Below are 23,287 nucleotides of genomic sequence, written 5' to 3'. Positions count from 1 at the left end.
AAGAATACAATTTGGTCGGCTAAATCCCAAATTGCCAGCCCATCCTCGTTCGTTCAGTATCAAAGTAGATACCCAACAGGGTGCACCACGAGAAGGTGAGGATTGGACATTAGGTCAGAAGCCCTGGTCGGTTCTCCGCATTCCTTTAAAGGCTATTCATTCAGATTCATTCTGAATTATTCATTCAGACTATACATTAATGATACTGTATGCAATCAAACAGATTTATGCATGCGTGCTGTGAACACATACACTGAAACCTGTGGGGTATTCATAACTAATGAATAACATGTATGCCAAAGTAAGTAGCTTTTTTATTATGTAAATATTTTGTCTTATGTATCATAAGATGTCATCAGTACAATTATCAAACAATAGGAACTGAATTCAAAAATACAGTAGCATGCCTGCTTAAATTGAAATCCCTCTACATATATAGTTGCATGTTCATGGATTAAAACTACTGGGCTGAAATTAAAATTTATTAAATTAAATTAAAATATAACAGAGAAATTATTTAACACAATTCAGGATAACAATTTTCCAAACTTTTGGAAAATTGTTATCCTTTATACAGTGGGTGATCGGTTAACGAACCGTTCGGACTGTGGACAAATGAACACTTTTGCAAAAGATTTTTAAGTTCGGACAACAAAAACATGTTTGGATAACGAACACCTCACAGAATAAACACAAGAAGAAGCGTTGCTGTGTGTAAGATTTGTAGAACTGTATTTTACTGCCATCTATGAACAGTTTCTGGAATGAGATTCTGACAGTTGTATACATAACCTTTTTGTGCACTAGTTGATTTCTGTTCTCTGAATTTTTGTTAGTGCTTTTCTGAACATTTTATTTAAAAATATTATCAGTTTTTTTATATAAAAAAAACTGATAATATTATGGGGCCTAAAAAGAGTGGAGTGTCAAGAACTGTGCTCACCATAGAAACCAAGCAAGAGTTAATAGCCAATGGGCAGAAGATGTCTGATGTTGCTAGACAGTATGGCTTGAACAGGTCTACAGTAGGCACAATCTTAGCTAAGAAAGATATAATCAAGAAGACTCAATAAAGGAGTAACAAAAATCACATCTGTAAAACAAAGATGTGCCATCCATGAAAAAATGGAGAGATTGCTTTTAGTTTGGATAAAAGAAAGGGAAATGAAAAGAGATGTAACTAGTATGACTATCATTCAAGAAAAGGCTACAGAAATTTTTGAAGAACTGAAGAAACAAACTCCACATTCATCACACGAGGAGAGAGAATTCAAGGCTACCATTGGATGGTTTGCAAAGTTAAGAAGGAGATCTGGCATTAAACATGTGGTAATGCACGGTGAGTCTGCTAGTGCAGATAAAGAAGAAGCTGAGAAGTTCTGTCTCAAATTTCAAGAATTCATTAAAAAAAAGAAGGATATTGTCCACAACAAATTTTTAATTGTGATGAAACTGGTTTATTTTGGAAGCGCATACCGAACCGTACCTACATGACGTTACTTTTTGGGAGATAATGCTAGTGGTGATATGAAGCTTAAACTTATGAATGAAATTGTGACAACTGCTAGAAATCTGGAATTGGAGGTGAATGAAGATGACATTGAAGAGCTCATAATGGAACATGAAAATGATCTGACGACAGAAGAACTCTTGAATAAAGAACACCAAGAAACTCAGAGAGATGTGTTTTCTTCTGAAAAAGAGGAAATCGAAAGAGGACCAATGCCGACACCTGCTATTAAAGATCTTTTGAAGAAGTGGGAGGATGTCAGAACAACGGTCTTAGAATGGCACCCAAACCAGGTTGAGGTCAATAGGCTTGGGGATCTTTACAATGACAATGTTATTAATCACTTCCGAAAAATCCTGAAAAAGAGAGAAAAGCAATTGATATTGGACAGATTCTTTAATGCCCCACAAACAGAAAATAAAACATGACTGACGAAAATGCAAAATTGTGTATATATGTATTATTGTTATTATAAATAAACATAGTAAGAAATTATATAATTTTTTATTTATTTTTTTGGGTCTCCAGAATGAATTAATCAAATTCCCATAAAAATCTATGGTAAATCGATGATCGGTTAACGAACAATTCGGGTAGCAAACGTCGTCTTTGAACAGATTATGTTCGTTAATCGATCATCCTCTGCATAAACTTCCATGTTTATATATGGAAGTATCTAGTACCTTAGCATTTTACCAATGGACCCTGTAGTTAGCGTTTTCGATTCCATGTTGTGCAAGGCAAGATTTGTGAGGTTTGATAAGGCGGATGTGGTCTTGATGTTCAGCGATACATTTATAATAGAGATTTTTCTGTTTGTCCATAGTAACACAAGTTACACGAACATGGTACTTTGCATATGCCAGGTGGAATTTGGTTGATGGGTTTATAGGTAGTAGTGAGTTGATATTTTTTCATAATTTTAGCAAAACATACACAGTATATAGTTGTATATATACTAAAGGATATATGTACACAGTATATATCCTTTAGTATATAGTATGAGTTCTGTGGGCTTCTTCTTGTCGCGGTTGATTTGTACAGAGCAGGTAATTATTTTCGGTTTGTTATTGGATTATAATCATATAGTAAGGCTCTTCTTTGATAATTTCCAATTCTTGTTTTACGGATTCTTCAGAAGCACAAATCTAGCGCGCTCTGGATGCTAGAGATTTTATGATGCCATATCATAAGACACAAGACAAAATATTTACATAATAAGAGTTATTTACTTTGGCATACATGTTATTCTATAGTTATGGATACCCGACAGGTTTCACCATATATGTGTGTGTGTGTGCATAAATCTTCTGTTCGATTGCATACAGGTGCCCTCCCTTGATTAGTCTCTGGACTCCATGGAGGTGTCGAATCATCATCATCATCATCAAATTCCTGCCATGTACCCTCAAGGGGTGTACAGGATATGATAGTACCACATGAAAAAATTACATCATTCCTAACTTCCTACCTACAATTTTCCTCCAAATCAGTCTGTTACTTGTCAAGACTCCAATATTATCAAATCTTATATTTCTATCGTCTAAGGCACTTTGTACCGTATCAATCCACCTATATCTTGGTCTTCCTCTGGGTCATTTTCCTGCCAACCTGGCAGAGAACACTTGTTTTGTTAATCTTTCCTCTCCCATTCTATTTAAGTGACCATACCACCTGAGATTATCTCTGCTAATGCATTCCTGGAAGCTGACAATGTCAAGTTCTATCCTAATATCCTGTTCTCTGTTCACAATGCAGTTGACATTTTCAATGATTCTGCCTATTTTCATTGTCTTTGTCTTTTTATTGCTGACCTTCATACCATATCTATTACAACAGTTATTCAATTTAGTCAGAGAATTTTGCAGACTTGTAGCGGATTTATTTAGAAGTATAACATCATCTGCATAAAGCAAAGAGCTGACATTAACCTCTCCAATTTTGATATCATGTTTAATACCACTTTCCTTCATAATGTGATCCATATAGATAATGAATAACAGAGGGGATAATGTACAACCTCGTCTCACACCAGATTTAACATTAAACCATCTTCCTGTACATTAAACAATCTTCAATTCTAACTGCTGACTTACAACTCAAATAAAGACTAAGTATTGCTTGATATAATGCCCCATTGACACCATATAACTGTAGTGTATTGAATAGCTTCTCTCTTGGCACCTTGTCATATGCCTTTTCCAGATCGACAAAACTCAAATAGAGATCTTTGTTATATTCCCATGATTTCTCCACTATTTGTCGTAAAGTGAAGATCTGATTCTGACAGCCTCTATTTGGCCTGAATCCAGCTTGTTTTTCACCAAGCTTTTCTTCCACAATTCTTCTCAACCGTTTCTCAAGTATACTTGCATAGATCTTGCCAGGAACACTTAGTAGGGAAATACCTCTGTAATTCTCACATTCAGTTTTATTTTCCATTTTATATATGGGTACTATGAGAGCTCGACTCCAATCATCAGGAATTTATCCCTCTGTCCAGGCTTTCTGAACAATGCAGTGCAGCCACTGTAAGACTTTTATACCACCATACTTCAGCATTTCTGGTCGAATATCATCTACTCCTGCTGCCCTTCCACATTTCAAGCCTTTGATGGCTTTTTCTACTTCAAGTATGGATATGTATTCCTGACTGCATGCCTGGTCAGTGTTTTTTACCACTGTGCTGTCATCACTGCTTGTTTCATTCAGCAGTTTTTCAAAGTAATTACTCCATACTTCAAGGATATCTTTTTCTCCCGTTTTTCATGTCACCTTTATCATCTCTAACTCCTTTTACAGCACTCTTTCCTCCATTTCTAAACTTCTTCAACAACTTCCAGAATATTTTGCCACCTTCTTGATATTTATTTTCTATATTCTTGCCAAAGTCCTCCCATGACTTTTGTTTAGCTAGTTTTACACAGTGTTTAGCATTCTGGCATTTGTCTCTGTATTCTCTAAGAGCACAAGCTGACTTATTTGCCAGGAACTTTTGATATGCTTTCTTCTTTTCCTTCACTGCCTGTTTAACTTCCTGTGTCCACCATGGAGCTCTAATTTTTCTATCCTTGCGGACAACTTCACCACATGCCTCATTCACCACATGGAGGTTTCGAATAATAACAATAATAATAATATTTTTGAGATGGACAGTGAGCTAACGACCTGAAAAAGTTGATTTTCGGCAGACAGAAGAGGAAATGGATCTATCTTGTTTATGCTGGATTTGTACATCAAGAAAGGAAATACATTTTAATGAGTCTTTTTCTAGTGTGAACTTGATACGCAGGGTGTTGATTTTTTTGTATAAATGAGTATAGTTCTGGTTTTGTGTGACTCCAAACTGCAAAGACATCATCGGTGTAGTGTAGTTAAATTGTTGGTTTTGGGTAAAGAGTGAAAATTCTATCTTCTAGGTGTTCAAGAAAAAGCTGGCTAGGTCAGGTGATAAGGGTAAGCCCACTGCTAAGCGTTCCTTTGGTTTATATATTTTATCTTTCCATGTAAAGTGACCTGATTGGTTGCAAATTTGAATAATTTATCAAAAAGTCGAAATTTTTGGGTTAACAATTCTTTTGTCTTTTTGTGAAGGACATTAGCGAAGAGAGAAAGACAATGTGAAAGCTTAATAAGATGCCTGTATCTGCTAGTTTAATGTCTTTTATTCTTATATAAAATTCTATGGAATTTTTTATCAAAGAAGCTGAGTGGTCAACCGCTCTCCTACAAATCAACCCATACAAGAAGAAGTCCATAGGTATCTCTGAACATTTGACAAAAATTATGAAAACATATCAACTCATCAGCCAAATTCACAACTTGCTACATTCTCCAAAAGAAAAATTCTCACCAACTTTTAAATATTTAAGTGTTATCTAAACCGAATTTCTCATTATCATTTTGTAAATTAAATAGATTACCTTTCCTGTACCTCCAAGCAACCGTGCAGCATTAGATGGCTCTTCAAATATTTTATTAGCTGCATTATATGCCTATAATTGAAATATTTAAGATTATTACATTTACCTTCGACACTATCAAACAAATGTAAATAATTAAACAAATTAAACAGAAAAGCTACATTAACAAAATAAAGTACTATTATAAATGATAAAGAAAGCCATGGATAACAGGAATGATATTTTTATATCAATATGACAAATGAGCAATTCAGAAATTCATTATGGCATTTCCCTAGAAAATGAAATCAAAATTCCTGAGCAAGATTATATGATACATACACATGCCGATATTTTAAACTTAACCTACTAAATGGATTCATTTTACACAAATTATGGAGTCTACAACTGTGTTATAAATAATTATTTTAATTTCCTGACGTTTCGACCTTCATATTATGGTCATATGTAGTGTACACATACATAGAGGGACAATGATTTGATCAACGGTTATTCAATTGGCCGGACATCTAGTAAAAATAAAATAAAATTACAATAAATAAATGAAATGAAATAAATTAACTATATCAAAGCTATATTCGATTTAAGACATCAGAGACACATTCTTTCATATAGATACGTGGGTGGTTTGAAAAGTTCTTGGCCTAACAATGAAAAACGAATTTATAATTTCAAAATTATTTTTATTTTTCAACATAATCTGCCTTAAGACAAATACATTCATTCCACCGATGCTCTAGCACCATTATCCTCTTCCTGCAGTGTTCTCAGTAAGATCTGCAAAATACTCCTCTATAGCCACAATCGCTTCTTGATTCGAAGAAAAACGCTGACCAGCAATGATGATTTTCAACTTTGGGAAGAGATAGAAGTCAAACGAAGCGAAATCTATGGAATAGGGTGGATGTTCCAACAATTCATAGTTACATCCCTTAATTTTCCCATTGCCAAAACACCTTTGTGGGCAGGTGTATTGTTTTGATGAAAGCTGATTTTTTTTTCTCTGCAGACCGAGTCTGATCTCACAAATTTTTTCGTCTAGTCTGGTTAAAAGATTGGAATAATATTCCTCAGTTACTGTTTTACCCTTTTCAAGATAATTCATAAACAAAATGCCTTTAGCATCCCAAAACACCGATGCCATGACCTTTCCTGCTGATGGAACCGACTTTGTCTTCATTGGCGCTGAACAACCAGCTTCTGTCCACTGTTTTGCTGCTGTTTGGATTCTGGTGTGTAATGGTGAATCCAAGTCTCATCCATAGTAATAAATTGATACACAAAATCAGTTTTATTCTTTTTAAAATGCTCCAAGCACTGCTCAGGGATTTTCATATAAGTGTGTTTTGGATCTGCTGTGAGCAAGCGCGGCACCCATCTTGCGCAAAGCTTTTTCATTTGCAATTCTTCATGCAAAATATATCCTACGAATTCTTTTGAAATGAGTATCGTCTCAGCAATTTCATGCACTTTGACTCCCCAGTCATCCAATAACATATCGTTCACTTGATCAATGATTTCTGTTGTTACACTTTTTGGACGTCCTTCACGTGGATCAGCTTCAAGGCTGGTAGGGCCACGTTTAAATTCGGCAGCCAATTTCTTAATTGTTGAAAACGAAAGAGAAGAGAGTCCATAAACTTTTATGAACTTCGAATGAATTTCTTTTTGAAATTCATTCGATTTTCAAATGTTAAACCTTCTTTTACAAAGAAATTTATAACTGCATGATGCTCAATTTTATCCATTTCAAGGAATACAGACAGCACTTTTGCTTCAGACAGCCATATAAAACAAACTACTTGATAGAATGACTTGCAATTTCACATGGATGCTGATGACAGATGTACCAACTTAGGAAAAAAAACCATGCCGATAGTGTTGCCATCTATGGTTGAGGCTGAGAACTTTTCAGACCACCCTTGTAGTTTTGTTCCAGTAAACATGCGTTGTAATTTAACATGACAATTGTTATATTAGATTTAAGATCCTGGATTACCTATGGCCCTATTTATAATTAACTCTCAGGGAGAAAGGCTAAGTGAATAGAATATGTGCCCTCCATACTCTTGAGATTTTTAGAGCATCATTTGTTATGATTATGGTGATTGACAAGAATCTTACAGAGACCTCCTTAAATTTACGTTCATACTATGTTTTGGTGTGATGTAAACAACAGATGCTTTTCCAGTCAATTCTACGTAAAGTGTTCAAGGCATGATCAGAAAGACTAGTTTGATCATAGTTATTATAATCAATGTGTAGTTTATGCTCCTTTTTTCTGATAGGAATTGTGCATCCTGTTTCCCCTATATAGGGCAATTACAGATGCCATAAATATGGTATACTCCAGGGTGGGCCAGCAAAGGGAGTGGATCCTTCGATGAGTTGAGTAAGTTCTTTAATTTTGGAGGAGGATTAAAGGTGGCTTTAAGATTGTATTTTTATAGTATTCTCTTTATTTTGTCTTATATCCCTTTAATGTACGAAATGGTTACAGTTTTATTGTAGTCTGGTTTATTTTTGTTTTTAAGTGAGGTCTTGTACAGAATTTTGTTCATAGTATTTTAGCTGCAACCATTTTCTAGGAAGGTATTGCTGATAACTTTTAATTCAACTTTAGGAGTTTGTTCATTGGAGCAAATCTCCAAGGCCCTGTTTCTTAGTGTATTAATGATTCCTAGTTTTTATGTTCAATGATAGTAGGTGTTTAAGTTTACATATATCGGACAGTATGTGTTGTTTCCAGAAGATGTGTGACAAGTGTATCTAGAAACAGAAGTGTGTTCTGCTTTTTAATCTCAACTGTGAATTGTATGCATTTGTGTTGTTTGTTTAGGTGGGGCTAACTAACATCTTTTTACAGTCCATTTTGAAACTCAATGAAGCAACTTCAATGCTTGCCTCTCATTTCATCTACTTCTATCCTCTGGAACAGTCTGGCCCACTTGGCCTTCCCTGCACATTACAATCCTCAACTGTTCAAGCAAAATGTGAACAGATTCCTCCTTTCTTCTATTCTCTTGCTCACACATAGCGCTAGTGATAGTGTTATAATGAGATTTTATCTCTGTTACCAATTGTTATAAGATTTTCTCCATAAAGATTATTTCTATTTTCCGAGTGTTTTTATTTATATGCACAAGGGTTCAATTCCGATTGGTGCAATGACTTTTTACTATTTCTTTCAGAATCCGAAAAATCACTGACTCAAGACCAAATACAAAATATACACATTTAATAAAACAAAAACAATATATATACTTCAAATAAAATTATACAACTAACTACAAAATTAACTGGATCCAAGAACTTTTAAAATAAATCTACAATTTAGAGATTTTTTATACAAAAATATTAAAACCGCCTATTCTCTGACTCATTCTATTACTGTATTAATTAACATCTATCAGACTAAACACCTTGTTTTCACAACAAAAATGTTCATAATCAGTTTCTTTGTTAAGACCTTTTTTCCAAAGATATAAAATTTTCTTATTCTTTTCCATAGGCTCCTTTTTTATCACCCTTATGCAGCCCACATTATTCCTCCTGACTCTGAAGTAAGATATTCTCAATTCACCGAAGTATAAGTACTCTTATCTCATGCAGTTCAATTTTTGTACCAGCAAAAAAGGTTTCTTCTACTGCTTTATCTAAGTTGCTAAATTCCATCTCCTTTTCCAGTAGAAATAACAGATAGATCTGACGTCATTAAAACAGATGAAATTGTCAATCAGCATTTCCTTGAACATTCCTATAGAACGTCAATCGCAATATTTTCTTTTATTTACCAATACTTATTACAGTCTTAATTCCGCCACTTTAAAGACTTACAATTCTATGATTCCTTTTTCGGAATCTTCTATTAATATGCCCCTGACTGTCACATAAAAACTTAATTTCCTAAGAACCAAAGTTTGCCTGGCCTGCGTTCTTAAATTTCCATTAGCTCTATCTTGTTTATCCTCCATTTCCTCTCATACCGAATGCTCTCTTGTTGTTTTTGTTACCTCAATACTGACCGCTCTCTTCGTCAGCTGTCAATCACCCATCAAACTCCTAGGCGAGCATGCGCACTCCATGAAGGTGGCAAGCAGGAAGTTATGTATAATGGCTGACGTGTTGTCTCCGTTAGCTTTACGAGAATCTTTACAAAACACAGCACTTAATAATTTTAACACGTTCGCTGCCACGCTACTTGGGCATAGTTTGTTCCCGCACGCCAAGCGCTTTTGCGTCTTCAAGGTCACTACGAGTAATCTCGTAGCCAGCTTATCAGATAGAATTTTGTTTCATATGCCAACTATGAGTAATCTCATATCACCCCCCAACCATATATTACATGCACTGAAGAATGTGTTTATTGCATCTAGTCTCTAAAAACCTTCAGTTTCGCCAGGACCAGTAAAAGAAAACTTACTGATAATGAATTAGAAGCTTATGCTAATATGAGCGATGATGAATTTAATGAATTCATCATCGTAAATGGAAGGATAAGAGGGAAGTTCTTTCCATTTCAAATATGCACAAATTTGAAATGGTTGAAGCAAAAAATCGGAATGGTAAAATTCAATTAAAACCAAATATCATTAGGGACTATAATTTGGGTATGCCAGGTATCGTTTCTGATCACATGCTTTCCTACTATTCCCCCTTACGAAAGAAAATTAGATGGCCAAAGAAACTGACAATACGCATTTTTGATATATACATTCAAAATGCGCATAAATTTTATAATTACTGGAAACGCAATAACTGCATTAAAATTTAGAGATCAATTTATCTCGGTTTTTGTTGGAATGGATGAGCTTACAGCATCACAGAATATCAGCAGGATTCGGGATCTTCATTATTTGGAAATTTTACCACCTACAGAAAAAATATTCGCCGACAAAGCTATGCTGAATATGTACACGAAAGAAACAACGATGCGAAACACATAATTATTGTCCTGTTTGCCAGGAAAAACCACCATTGTGCATGGAAAATTGTTTTAAAGTGTATCATTCGTAATTTGAATAAATTGGTTTTTATTTTATTGATTTCATTTTATGATTTTTATTGATTTTATCAGTTTTAAATTGATTTACAAATTACGTGTTTACTACGGATTAGCTCGTGCTTAGCATAAGAGGTTGGTAATCGACATATGAGTATATTCGTAGTTGGCTTCTGAGGCACATATATAATATACTATATTTTAGTTGAAATTATTTTGCTTCTATCAAGCCCCCAGATGTGTTCTCTGCTTTATTCAGAATCCAAGGGTCCAAATTAACGTAATTATACTAAGGGTTAACTCGTGTTTGGCATAGGAGGTCGGTAAATCGACATACGAGTATTCTCATAGTTGGCTTGTGAAGCTCATATACGAACTATGAGTATACTCGTAGTTGGCAGCGAACGTGTTAAACCACAATAAAATTTCTGAAAGTAACACAACTATCCAAATCCAGTAAGTACATAAATTTTTTTAAATGCTTCACATTTCATTTTGAAAAATAACATCGATAATGTGCACATCGCAAGTGCTGACAATACATATCTTGAAACCAAAACTAATAATGTACTAATATAAACAATTTGCAAAAATATTCAGAATTTTTAATTATGAGTATTTTTACAATAGGTCTTGTAGCCTTTTGTGTATGGATCAGATATAAAACGAAGTCTTTGATTTATCTTTGCAAGAAAATTGTATTTTTTTAAGTAAGAGTATTAAAATGCATTTTCATATTGTAAAATTCTTATGCATTGCATTACATTACACTAGTTCATGTTATGAGTTGCAAAAATAAGTTTAGGACAATATTATATTACAACTTCATGTCCTAAAATATTTAATTAGATGCAATTTTATTTAATCTGATTGTGCAATAACTTTTTATGTTTATAATTACCAGTTAATATTGTCGATGTGTGAGAAAAGTACAATTACCCTTTTTTAAATAATAATTGTCTATCACAAATGTTATGTTTACTGTTTATATGTGTAAGGTTAATACTGAACTATATGAATGCATTGATTGATTCAAAAATTTATGTATAAATGATAACTGTAATTTAATTCAAATGTATTCATGATGTGAAAAAAGTGTTTTATGACACATCTCAAGTGTGTGCATGCAAGATTTAGTGTTTTCAAGTAAAGAGGCATAATTATAATGGCACATTTTTCTCCTTTAACGACTGAAACTAAATCCAGAAGTGTGATGCTTGGGGAAACGTGTGGAGTGAAAAGAACACTATGAGAAAAATAAGGGGATTTTTGGAACTCCAGAGAAGATATTTATAAAGCCTTTCATACAGAAAGAAACATGTTTAAAAGTTATGAGTTGTTGTCACTAAAATGATGACAGAGCAACTACTGGTGGAAGAAGATATGGCAGGTTAAGTTTTTAATGACTTTTCTTTATTTTGTAGTCTTTCACACAGAAAGAAGTTCTGAACCTTAATTAAATAAAGGAAATAAAAAAGTGAAAATGAATGGCTTGTGTTATTTATGAATTCAGAGAAAATTGGCAACTAATTAAGCGCCTCCGTAGCGCAATTGGAAGAACGACGGTACATTGTGCCCTTCGATTGGAATAGGCCTAAGTTCGATTCTCGTTGCAATGGGAGGAATCTTTATCTGGTCGATTTCAATCGAAGGTGAGTTAGCCGATCTCATACGGAGGTAGCAGGGTTTTTTCTCCCGGAAACTCGGGTTTTTCATTCCGCATACATACAAATCGGCCCTTCAGAACACACGCAATTTACAGACAAAAATTACTAGTTGGGGTGGCGTTGGAGGTGGGCGTTGATGGAGATGATTCGTAGTAGAGGTTAGGTGTAGAGACAGTTGTAGATGTCCTCCCGCGAAGAGTCTTCGGACTCCTTGGAGGTATCAGGAATAATAATAATAATAATAATAAAATTGCAAGTGTTTCTGTGATTCTTTAAAAGGGAATGCTGTAGACTTCGAATTAAGGATTTCAGATTCAGAAATTTCATTTCCAACTCTCTACAAATAAAACTTATGTAACAAATTCATTTGCAGTCACTTGTGATGAAATGACATGATGATATACACATATCCGGACACTCCTGCTGTTTGAAGTTATGGAACATTTCAGGTTTGCTAGTAATATAACACCCAGTGTACAGATAGCAGTATTTCATCATAGCTTGAATACAGGTGGTATGGCAATATGACATGAACTCAGTGACTTTGAGAGAGGTGTCACCATGGACTATCACATTGGTGGGATGTCCATATGTGCCATAGCCACTCAAATGGAACATCCAAAATAAACGGTTGGTGATGTGATCAACAAATGAAGACGTTCTGGCATCACTAGTGCAGGAAAACAGGGCGGTTGCTGAAAATGGCCGATGTTAAAATGGGTGACACACAAAAATAGCTACAATCGACACTGACCATCCGTGATGAGATTAGTTCCAGAACCACTATGAGCACTAATACTGTATGAAAAGAACTCCATTTACTGGGTTTCCATGGAAGAGCAGAAGCAGCAACACACAAGCTGAACATCACAACAACAACAAACAAGGTGTCTTGTCTGCATGGTGCAATGGGCATGTGAAATTTGCCAATTGACCAGTAAAAAATGACATTCTACTGTGATGAATCACGGTTCACCTGTTTCCAGTCTGATGACATGGTGTGGAGGCAATCTGGTGCAAGCTTGTTTCCACAGTGTGTTGTACCCACAGTAAAGTTTGGTGGTGGTGAAGTACTGGTGTGTGGTGCATTCAGCTGGTTTGGGGCAGAACCGCAGGTCGTTGTCTGTGGTTCCATGAAGGCAGCTCAGTATCTTGATATTCTGGATAATCAGGTACTGCCTACACTGTGGAGTTTTTATGTAATGGACCTGTGTTTTTGTCAAGATGACAATGCCACATGCCACAAAGCTGCAGCTGTTATGGAATGGCATGAAGAGATGGGTGTTAAATGGCTGCTCTGGTCTGTGCAGAGCCCTGACCATAACCCCATCGAACACATGCGGGACGATTGGAGTGGCAATAGAGTCCAGAGCAGCATGTCCTTGGTCTGCCGCTGAACTAACTCAGTGTTGCTTTGATGGAGAAATGGAGAACAAACTACACCTGATGTCTGCTGCACATTGGTGGAAAACCTCCCTCAAAGGGTGCAGGAGGTGATCAAAGCCAAAGGTGGACATAGCTGATATTAGGGTTTACTGCTCATATCAATTGTAAATTGCTAAAGTGTCCAGACAATTATTGGTAGATAGTGAGTGTGTATAAAAGTGTAAATTATGCAAAGAAAATAATGTATTTTGAATGCATTTAGAACAAAGCTGAAAATTCACTCCCCACTTGTATCTGGTGACATGCCTGTGGAGACCACCAACTGGATTTCTGGAGCTGTGTTTGGGAAGAATGCAGGAAATGCATCTAGTATCAATTAGGAAACCATACATTAACTATTCTATATAAGTAAAATGGGGGGGGGGGGTTGCCTGATAAATAGATACAAATACAATTCTATAAGACTCTTCCTAGAATCCCAGAGATATGAGAGCCTATGATACTAAAATTCTTTTCTGAACTTACTAATTATTTACTGTAATAACTTTTACCCACTTTTTTTTAATACTCTTATTATGTTGTGTGACTTCATCTTTTAGCCCTGTATTAAATAGATTTAATACAGAACTAAAAGCTTCCCAAATTCTCACTACATAAAATTCATCAGGGACTACATTGAGTTGATAGTTTTGCTATAATGAATTGCTTTTAGCACAGCACAGTGCAGTCCTATGTGGTTAGAACTTTTCAGTAGAGAGAGCCAACTGTACCACTATTTTCAAAAAATTATATGACAGTCCCATTTTTTTAGAATAATACATACTAGGATGCTAAATTAGCACAGTTGATAGTTGTATACAATACTGGAAACAGAGTTTGGTTTGAGAGGGAGATTATCTAGGGCTGCCTTTATACTACATAACTCACAGAAAGAAACAAAAATATTTTAAAAGAACTAAAAATAAAATGAATAGAAGAAAAACTAAAGTATAAACAAAATAGGACAGAACACGTAAATTGAATGACTAATACCCAATATCTTAAAAAAATTATAAAATATAAACTAATTGAAAAAAGAAGGCCAGGTAGATCTCAAAAGTGGATATTAGAAATGAGACAAGAAAAAGAAATGAGATCATAAGGTTTATATCCACAGTTATCATTGCGATGATGATGAACTAACAGAATTACATGCACAGTGCATAATAAAAAATTAATTCATTCTCATCACTATCAAATTCCTGGTATGTACTTTCAAGGAGAATAGAGGATATTATAAAATGCAAAATGAAGAGATTACACTATTACAAAACAATTCTCCTTCAAATTAGTTTCTTATCTGCAAGGACATCAATATTGCCAGATATTGAGAATAAATAAGATCATAAGGTCTATATCCACACTAAGCATTATGATGATGATGATAATAAAATAACTATAAGAACAGTCATCATCATCATAACACTAATTATGGGTATAGACCATATTGGCCTGTTACAGTCTCATTATTCATCCGATATCCCTTTTTTAATGGTCATGAGGTGAACAATCTAATCACCATTAAAATCCCTATTATGTACTCTCAAGAGGACTAAAGGATATTATGAAAAACAAAATTAAGAGTTTACACAGTTACTAAAGAATTTTCCTCCAATAAGGTCCATAAGTTAAAACTGGTTTGAACACTGTCTTGTATACAGCTAATTTAATGTTCCCACTAATTTCTCTCTTATTCCATATGAATTTATTCAATTGACTTCCTACTATACCAGCTTTGTTCATTCTGTTGTCTATTTCCATATTTAATTTACCATTTTCACTAAAAATCGTGCCTAAGTAGGTGAAATGTTTACTTGTTCCACAGGTTCTCCGTTCACAATGCAGTTGACATTTTCAACGATTCCGTCTATTTTCATTGTCTTTTTATTGCTGACCTTCATACCATATCTATTACAACAGTTATTCAATTTAGTCAAGGAATCTTACAAACACGTAGCAGATTTATTGATAAGTATAACATCGTCCACGTAAAGCAAAGAGCTGACATTAACATCTCCAATTTTGATATCATGTTTAATACCACTTTCCTTAATAATGTGATCCATATAGATAATGAATAACACAGGGGATAATGTACATCCTTGTCTCACACCAGATTTATCATTAAGCCTGTACATTTCCTGTACTTCCTTCAATTCTAACTGCTGACTTACAACTCAAATAAAGACTAAGTATCGCTTAATACAATGCCCCATTGACACCATATAACTGTAGCGTATTGAATAGCTTCTCTCTTCACAAAACTCAAATAGAGATCTTTGTTATATTCCCATGATTTCTCCACTATTTGTCGTAAAGTGAAGATCTGATCCTGACAGCCTCTATTTGGCCTGAATCCAGCTTGTTCTTCACCAAGCTTTTCTTCTACAATTCTTCACAACGGTTTCTCAAGTATACAAGCATATATCTTACCAGGAACACTCAGTAATGAAACACCTCTGTAATTCACACATTCAGTTTTATTTCCCTTTTTATATATGGGTACTATGAGAGCTCTACTCCAATCATTGGGAATTTGTCTCTCTGTCCAGGCCTTCTGAACTATGCAGTGCAGACACTGCAAGACTTTTTATACCACCATACTTCAGCATTTCTGGTCGAATATCATCTACTCCTGCTGCCTTTCCACATTTTAAGAATTTGATGGCTTCAAATGTGTATATGTATTCTTCACTGTATGCCTGGTGAGTGTTTTTTTTTTTATCACTGTGCTGTCATCACTGCTAATTTTATTTAGCAATTTTTCGAAGTAATTACTCCATACTTCAAGGATATATTTTTCTCCCGTTTTCATGTCACCTTTATCATCTCTAATTCCTTTTATAGCATTCTTTCCTCCATTTCTAAACTTCTTCAACAACCTCCAGAATATCATACCACCTTCTTGATATTTATTTTCTATGTTCTTGCCAAAGTCCTCCCATGACTTTTGTTTAGCTAGTTTTAAACAGTGTTTAGCTTTCTTACATTTGTTTCTGTATTCTCTAAGAGCACAAGCTGACTTATTTGCCAGGAACTTTTGATATGCTTTCTTCTTTTCCTTCACTGGCTCTTTAACTTCCTGTGTCCACCATGGAGTTTTGATTTTTCTATCCTTGCAGACAACCTCACCACATGCCTCTCTGACTGAATGAATCAAGGTTTTCTTCAAAGCTTGCCACTGAATCTCTAAGGTTTGGTTCCTGTTCTCAAACTCTTTCATTTTTCATTCAATAATCTTTGTGTATTTTAGTCAACAGTTCACATCTGAGAGCTGCTCAACTTTAATTTGCTTTAAAACTTTCTTATATGTTATTATTTTCAATACGAAATTCAATTTTATCCTGCTCAAGACTAAATAGTGATCACTTCCAATTTCAAATCCTTTGAACGCTCTGGTGTCCTGCACAAGGGAGAAAACATCACTATCAACAATAACACAGTCAACGAGACTTTTCTTATTTCTTGCCTCTTCTCTCCATGTGAATTTGTGCACATTTGTATGTTGGAACATGGTATTAGTAATAACAAGTCCATGTTCTGAGCAGAAATCCTAGAAATATTTGACATTATTAGCTTTGCTGTTTTCTGCAAATTTTCCAAATATATTTTTGTATGTCTGACAATCATTTCCTACTCTGCTATTTAGAACCCCAACAAGGACCACTTTTCCTTTTTCATTGTGTCAGTGGCTTTTTCTAAGCATCAAAATATTCCTCTACTTCTACCTTAGTAGAACCTTCTGTGGGACCATAGGCACAAATTAGTCTCATTGTCCAGTTCCCCATTCTGATTTTGCCCACATCACTCTACTTGAGACTGCCCGCCATTCGAGAAGATTAGCCTCATATTTAGTGTTGAATACAACGGCTACTCCTTCTTTTTCTTGATTGTCATTGTCTGAATGAACTATTTTGTATTTATTGCTCAGAAAGATCTCACCAGTTTTTTTCTTTTTTTTTTTTCAGTCACTCGTATTATGTCGATCTGGTACTTATCTAATTCCTCAGCTAGCTGCTCAATTTCTTTGCCATTCAGGCTTCTTATGTTGACAGTAACGATCTTTAACTCTGGTGATGTTGAGTTTGGGTGTTTTTTTCAGATTTGTTCCAGTAGCTGACTTTTCGCTGTTCACCCTGGTTCCCTGTTGAAAACAACAGGGACCTTATTTAACCGGGCGACACCCCAACTGGCATGAAATTTTGTCATGTTGTACCATCATTTTGTAATTTGTTTTAAGTCAATTAGAATTACAATTTGGTCGGCTATATCCGAAATTGCCAGCCCATCCTTGTTCGTTCAGTATCTAGGTATCCAATTCTCACCTTCTCATGGTGCACCACAAGAAGGTGAGGATTGGACATTAGGTCAGAAGCCCTTGTCGGTTCACTGCGTTCCTTTAAAGGCTATGTGGAGGTCTCTTCTCAGTTATACAGCTTTGATCCTTAAGCAGCCCCAGTGTGAATTAGGATAGGTTAAATGCACTTTAGATGATTTCAACGGAGAAAAAAATTCTTCAACAGCCACACAAATATCAAGGAAAAGTTATTGACCTTTTCGCTTGATACAAAACAAGAAGAATGGAATTTATTTTTAAGTTTTTAAGTTCATAATGTTCTTAAACACCCTCACTATGAAACAGAATAGGTTAAAATGCACTTGAACTGATTTCAACAAGAAAAAAATTCTTCAACAGTCACTCGAAAGAAAACAAAAATCGATTTTATTTTTAAGTAATTTTGAATTATACTAAACTGTATAATTTTATCAATAATAAGCAGTATTTTTTCATGAAATAAAACAAGAATATATTTTATTTTTAAGTAATTTTAAATTATACCAAACTGCATAATTTTATCGATATTAAACAATATTTTTAATGATTATTTTTTTTTAATTTTTCCATAATTTTGATATTTTATCCAAACAAGTATACATTGTACTTAGTGTGTAAGTATATTTCGAAAGTTGCAGCAGCAACCCACCCCCCCTCACGATTTCAAGCCACAAACCGTCACTGGTGACTATACAACCTAAGATTAGCTCAGTACACACATTTTGAATGCTTATAATGTCGAAGACCTTCCTAATATTTTCATTTTTTAATATGATTGAGCAAATGATGTCATCAGTTCATTTTAATTTATTAATTTACAAAAAGTAAATTAATAAATTAAAATATAATATTCACTGTTTTAGAAGTAAATTGATATTCTAAAGGTACTAATAATGAACAGAACCCAATCAACTAACACAATGACCTGATCTAGAGGTAAAGAAATTATGCAGTAAGCTGAAGAATGATGCATATTTGTTTCCATGTGGCAAGACATCGTAATGTGGGCAGAATATTAATGCAGTTAATCTTCTGCTTTCAACATTCTCCATAAAATCTGGACATTATTTTGTTACATGAGGGAAATGTAAACTACTGTTTGCAATCTTTTTTTGACAAAAGATTGCAAGCCTTGGATAATATGAAAAATTTAAATTAGCTCAACATTCTATCAAATTTGGTGATCATTTTATTACATGAAAGAAATGACTGCAACCTATTTTTGATTCCTGTTCAATTCTTTTAAAATTCTAACAACTGCACTCATTCACAATGATACCATCTGACTAGGTGTAATTGCAATTATGAGGATTTTGAAGAACTGATCAGGTACCAAAAAAAAGATTGTATCCAGGACCTGTCTAGTAGCTTATATTTTCTTCGTGTAACAAAATGAAGATCCAAACGTGATGGAATGTTGAGCGGGTCTAAATTTTTCATGTTATCCAAGATATTTCTTTTTCTTTTGTGATTTCTATTTCTGCTATTTCTTTTCTTTTGTGATCTTTCATTCTCACAAGGGTGGTTCTTCCTTCATGTTCCAAGGTTCACATTTACAGTCATGAGAAAGAGTAGGCCCTATTAATTTTCAATTTGGTGATGGGAAAAATTAAAATTTTTCCCATCACCTCCCTACCGGCCAATTTGGATGAAATAGTGACACCAAATTGCACTTCTGATCCATGTTATTCAATGGGTTTTAGAGCTTCATACCCAGGTTTATCTGGATGTCTATAGACGCCGTGGCCGATTGGGGGGTTAACAGGTGGAATACAGCTTTGATATTGCAAACATTTAGCTGCTTCACTAATCAGTTGTATCTTTTAAAAATGGACATAAAGATGGTGTTAGTGATTTTTGCCCTTTGGGAGTGGAAAGTGCTGGTTTAATTTTTTAGAGAATTATTATTTTTTTCTTTTTAGCCATTTAACATATTGCATACTAAAGAGTTTGTTGTGGATTTATATGATTGGAAAAATACAAAGTACAAAAGAAAACCTGTTCAAAAAGCTCTAAGTACACAGATTGTAAATGGGAAATTGTATGGAGCAATATATAACCTATAATTATGTTGTAAGTCAGCTGTCAAGCTGACTTATAAAGTTGAACATATGTGAGTTATACATTACATATGTAAAGAACATGATCTCAACTAAGTTTACTTTTATCATTTTATCTCACACATGTCCAATTCTGAGAGCATCTCACTACATTTCAAAACCCCCTTGTAAAAGAATAATTAGTATAGATTATATTACTTTTATTACAATTTAATGGATAAAATATGACTGGAGAGTGGTGAGATAAAATGATATACAGATAAAGTGTACTTCAAATTAGCCAGATGAATACGGTACGAGATTTCAAGCTAAACACGATTTTTCACATCACTTGTTTTATTATTTATTATAATTATTAGACGATGAACAAGTTAGTATTAGATGAGTAATCTGCCTAAACTTCTACAACTCCACCTAAATAATAATTCATCTATTACCGGCCTAAATAATAAGTGGAACTACAGTAAGTGTCTATCAAATTCTAGTCGTTTTTACAACAGGGTGTTGTAAAACAAAAGATGTCTTTCTGAAAATAATAATAAATAAATAAGTAAAAAATAATCCACATTGATTTTTTTTAAAATACACAACTAGAAAATTCTGAATTTTTCTTTGCAAAATTTGTGAAAGACATTACAGTGAACTCATTCACTATAAAAAAAAAAAAAAAACTATAAAAAAGCAACAAAGTTAAACTTTTACAATGAAGTATGCACTGAATAAAAATCTCTGACTCACTTCTGAAAAGTAAAAGCGATGAGGTCCTTTAGCAGAAAATTCATCTACACTCTCGCTGAGATTTTCACTATATACTACATAACATTTTCCCTGTACCATACTAAAATTCACCACATGATCTGCAAAACAAAGAAAACATATATATATATATGGCATTTATTTGAAAGTTAAAGAACATTTTTTGTGATCAATATTCAGTTTTTATAGCACAAATCTCATGCACAAAATGTAGATGAAGGTCAGTTCAATAATACATTAATCAGTGATCCCTTGTATGCCACTTCAGGCTTCTGATAAGCAAAACAGCTTAATCATAAACTATACAGAAAAAAATTCTGCCAATAACCTTAATGAATATGTCGCGTCAAGAATCTTTAATAAAGAATTAACTGAAATAATTAAGGTACACATTTTTCTTCTCCAATACATTGACTGTAGTATATCACTATTTGTAGTACTTGAGCAAGATGAATTACATCATCCAGTGGACAGCCAATAGAAACCTAAATAATACTATATTTGATTATATAATATTATAATATATAATATTATATTTGATAGAACAAGGTTTCTGGATATCTAATCTAATGGTACAATTCACATGACTAATGTAAGGGATGTTTACAACATTTTGTGGATGATGTTATTTTAATATATGATATCAGCCACAAAATAGTGATGCACTGCAGAGTTGATGTATTGAAAAAAAAAAAGTTCACACTTCATGGGGAAGTACTGACTAAGATTAGTCTATGCTCTCCATTAAGGGTGGCAGATGTCAGATATGATTTATATGCTTGATACTTCAACTATTTTGCTTCAATTAATGATGAGTTATTTCATTTTTCTTGATTAAATACTAAATAAAATTATTAGTTTTAAAGCTTAACACTCTCTCTTAAAAATAATGGATTTCACATTTTTCTCTTTATGTAATTTAATATTATGAAGCAACCTTAATTATTCATTTAAATAAATCTGTTAAAAATAATCCATGTTTAATTTTTCATTAAAATGCTTAATACACTAGAGTGCAATAAAACAGTTATTCAAAAAAGAGTGAACTATAGTCTCGTCTGACACAACATAGTATTGACACTAAACACACTATCCAGTGGGATGATAAAGCTAGTCTGCCAAACCTGGTTCAGAATGATTGCCTCCCCCAACCAAAAAAAGTTTGGGATATTCTAATTTTATGTAAACACCAAATATATTTTTAATTTATTTATTAATATATTAATTTTTAGCATGCGTTTTTAATGGTAAACCATTTGTTGTATGTACCTTGTATTCCTGTTTCTTTGATTTTCTTGTTTCCATGCACTGATCATGTACTGTTCTTTTCAGTATGAAATATCTAAACTTTCATTTTCATTAAAGTTAATTACTGTGGTTATCACATAATTTGTTGTTTTGAGAATTAGCAAAGTTGATATAGTAAGGAATATCCACTGAATAAATTTATACAGAATGACAGAAAAATTTTTCAAATGTTGAAGAAGCTGTACATAAGACAGCAATCAAATCAATATAAACTTATGATTTGAGTGTCGGGTTTAAATATAAATAATAATAATTTTAAAAAACTATCATTGATGTGACAATTCTGAGAAGAATTAGGGGTATGAATGATGGCATCATTGACCAAAATACAGTAAAACCCCCAAGTTACACGGTAGGTAGGACCAACAAAAAGCACGTAAGTCGAATTCGCATAACTCGGGGTATAATTTTGCATGTAATTTATATGTACAAACATACAATTGGAACCAAAGGTTTACAAAAACACTTATATTTTTTAAGAAATATAATCATAATTGTAGTTTTTCATACATAAAAAAAAGAAAGTTATTTCGATGTCAATGGTTTCATAAAATCTAATAGATTCATCTGATGGCATAATGTCTTTTTCTTGTCACGCAAAATTTCTTCATAGCAAGCTAATTATTTATTTTTTTTATTATTCCTTGCCTTGTGACTACAATTCTTTCCTCGTTAGATCAATGTCCTCCAAAATCTGTAAACCTTTCTTTTTATTATTGTTCTTACTGTGGATTCCTGTAGATCGAACTTCTTTACTAGCTCACAAATTTTCATTCCACCTTCAAAATCCTTAATAATGTTGAGTTTTGTTTCCAAAGTCAATGTTTTTCTTTTCTTGCTAGCTGTAGAAGAATCGGACTTGCTTCTTTTTGGATGACATTATTATTTTTTATGTAATAAAATTTTTATCAAGAACATAACATTAAACAATCGCAAGGCTTGTAGACAATAAAAATTGTGTATGAATGGAGGCCGTGCGAAACACATCAGTGCTTGTTCACAGCATGTGCGACACTGGTGGCCGGTGCCTGAAAGATACGACTAGTGGTGAGGCGTGAAGCGGGACAGGAATACGTACATATAAGAAACCGCGTAACTCCAGATTCGCGTAAGTCAGAGTATGACTGTATATTAAAAATGAAGATATTAGAAAGGAACTAGAGATAGTTAGCATTCAGGAATATATGAGCAAAATTATCTCAGGTGGTATGGTCATTGAACAGAAAAGAAATAAAGAGCAGGTTAGCAAAACAAGTTTTTGAGATCAGAATGGGGATAAAGACCCAAACTGAGATGGAGT

At 33.9% G+C, this 23,287-nt stretch overlaps 1 protein-coding gene across 2 annotated transcripts in view; it reads right to left on the bottom strand.

Annotated features, from left to right (window-relative positions):
* The window catches only part of LOC150110586 (DNA (cytosine-5)-methyltransferase PliMCI-like), a 678,915-nt gene that overhangs the window by 200,356 nt on the left and 455,272 nt on the right, over positions 1 to 23,287 (bottom strand). For both annotated transcript variants that reach the window (XM_090399829.1, XM_090399828.1), the window contains exons 24-25: positions 20,662 to 20,780; positions 5,434 to 5,505 (exon numbers count right to left, since the gene is read on the bottom strand). In XM_090399829.1, coding sequence (XP_090255955.1) covers positions 5,434 to 5,505; positions 20,662 to 20,780 — 191 coding nt within the window. The remainder of the gene's footprint in view (positions 1 to 5,433; positions 5,506 to 20,661; positions 20,781 to 23,287) is intronic.

This window comes from Typopeltis vanoorti, chromosome 1, assembly GCF_054136105.1.
Source record: "Typopeltis vanoorti isolate ZY-2024b chromosome 1, IOZ_Tvanoo_1.0, whole genome shotgun sequence".
Taxonomy (NCBI): domain Eukaryota; kingdom Metazoa; phylum Arthropoda; class Arachnida; order Uropygi; family Thelyphonidae; genus Typopeltis; species Typopeltis vanoorti.
The sequence above is the reverse complement of the archived record's forward strand: the minus strand, read 5'-3'. Positions and strand labels throughout refer to the sequence as shown.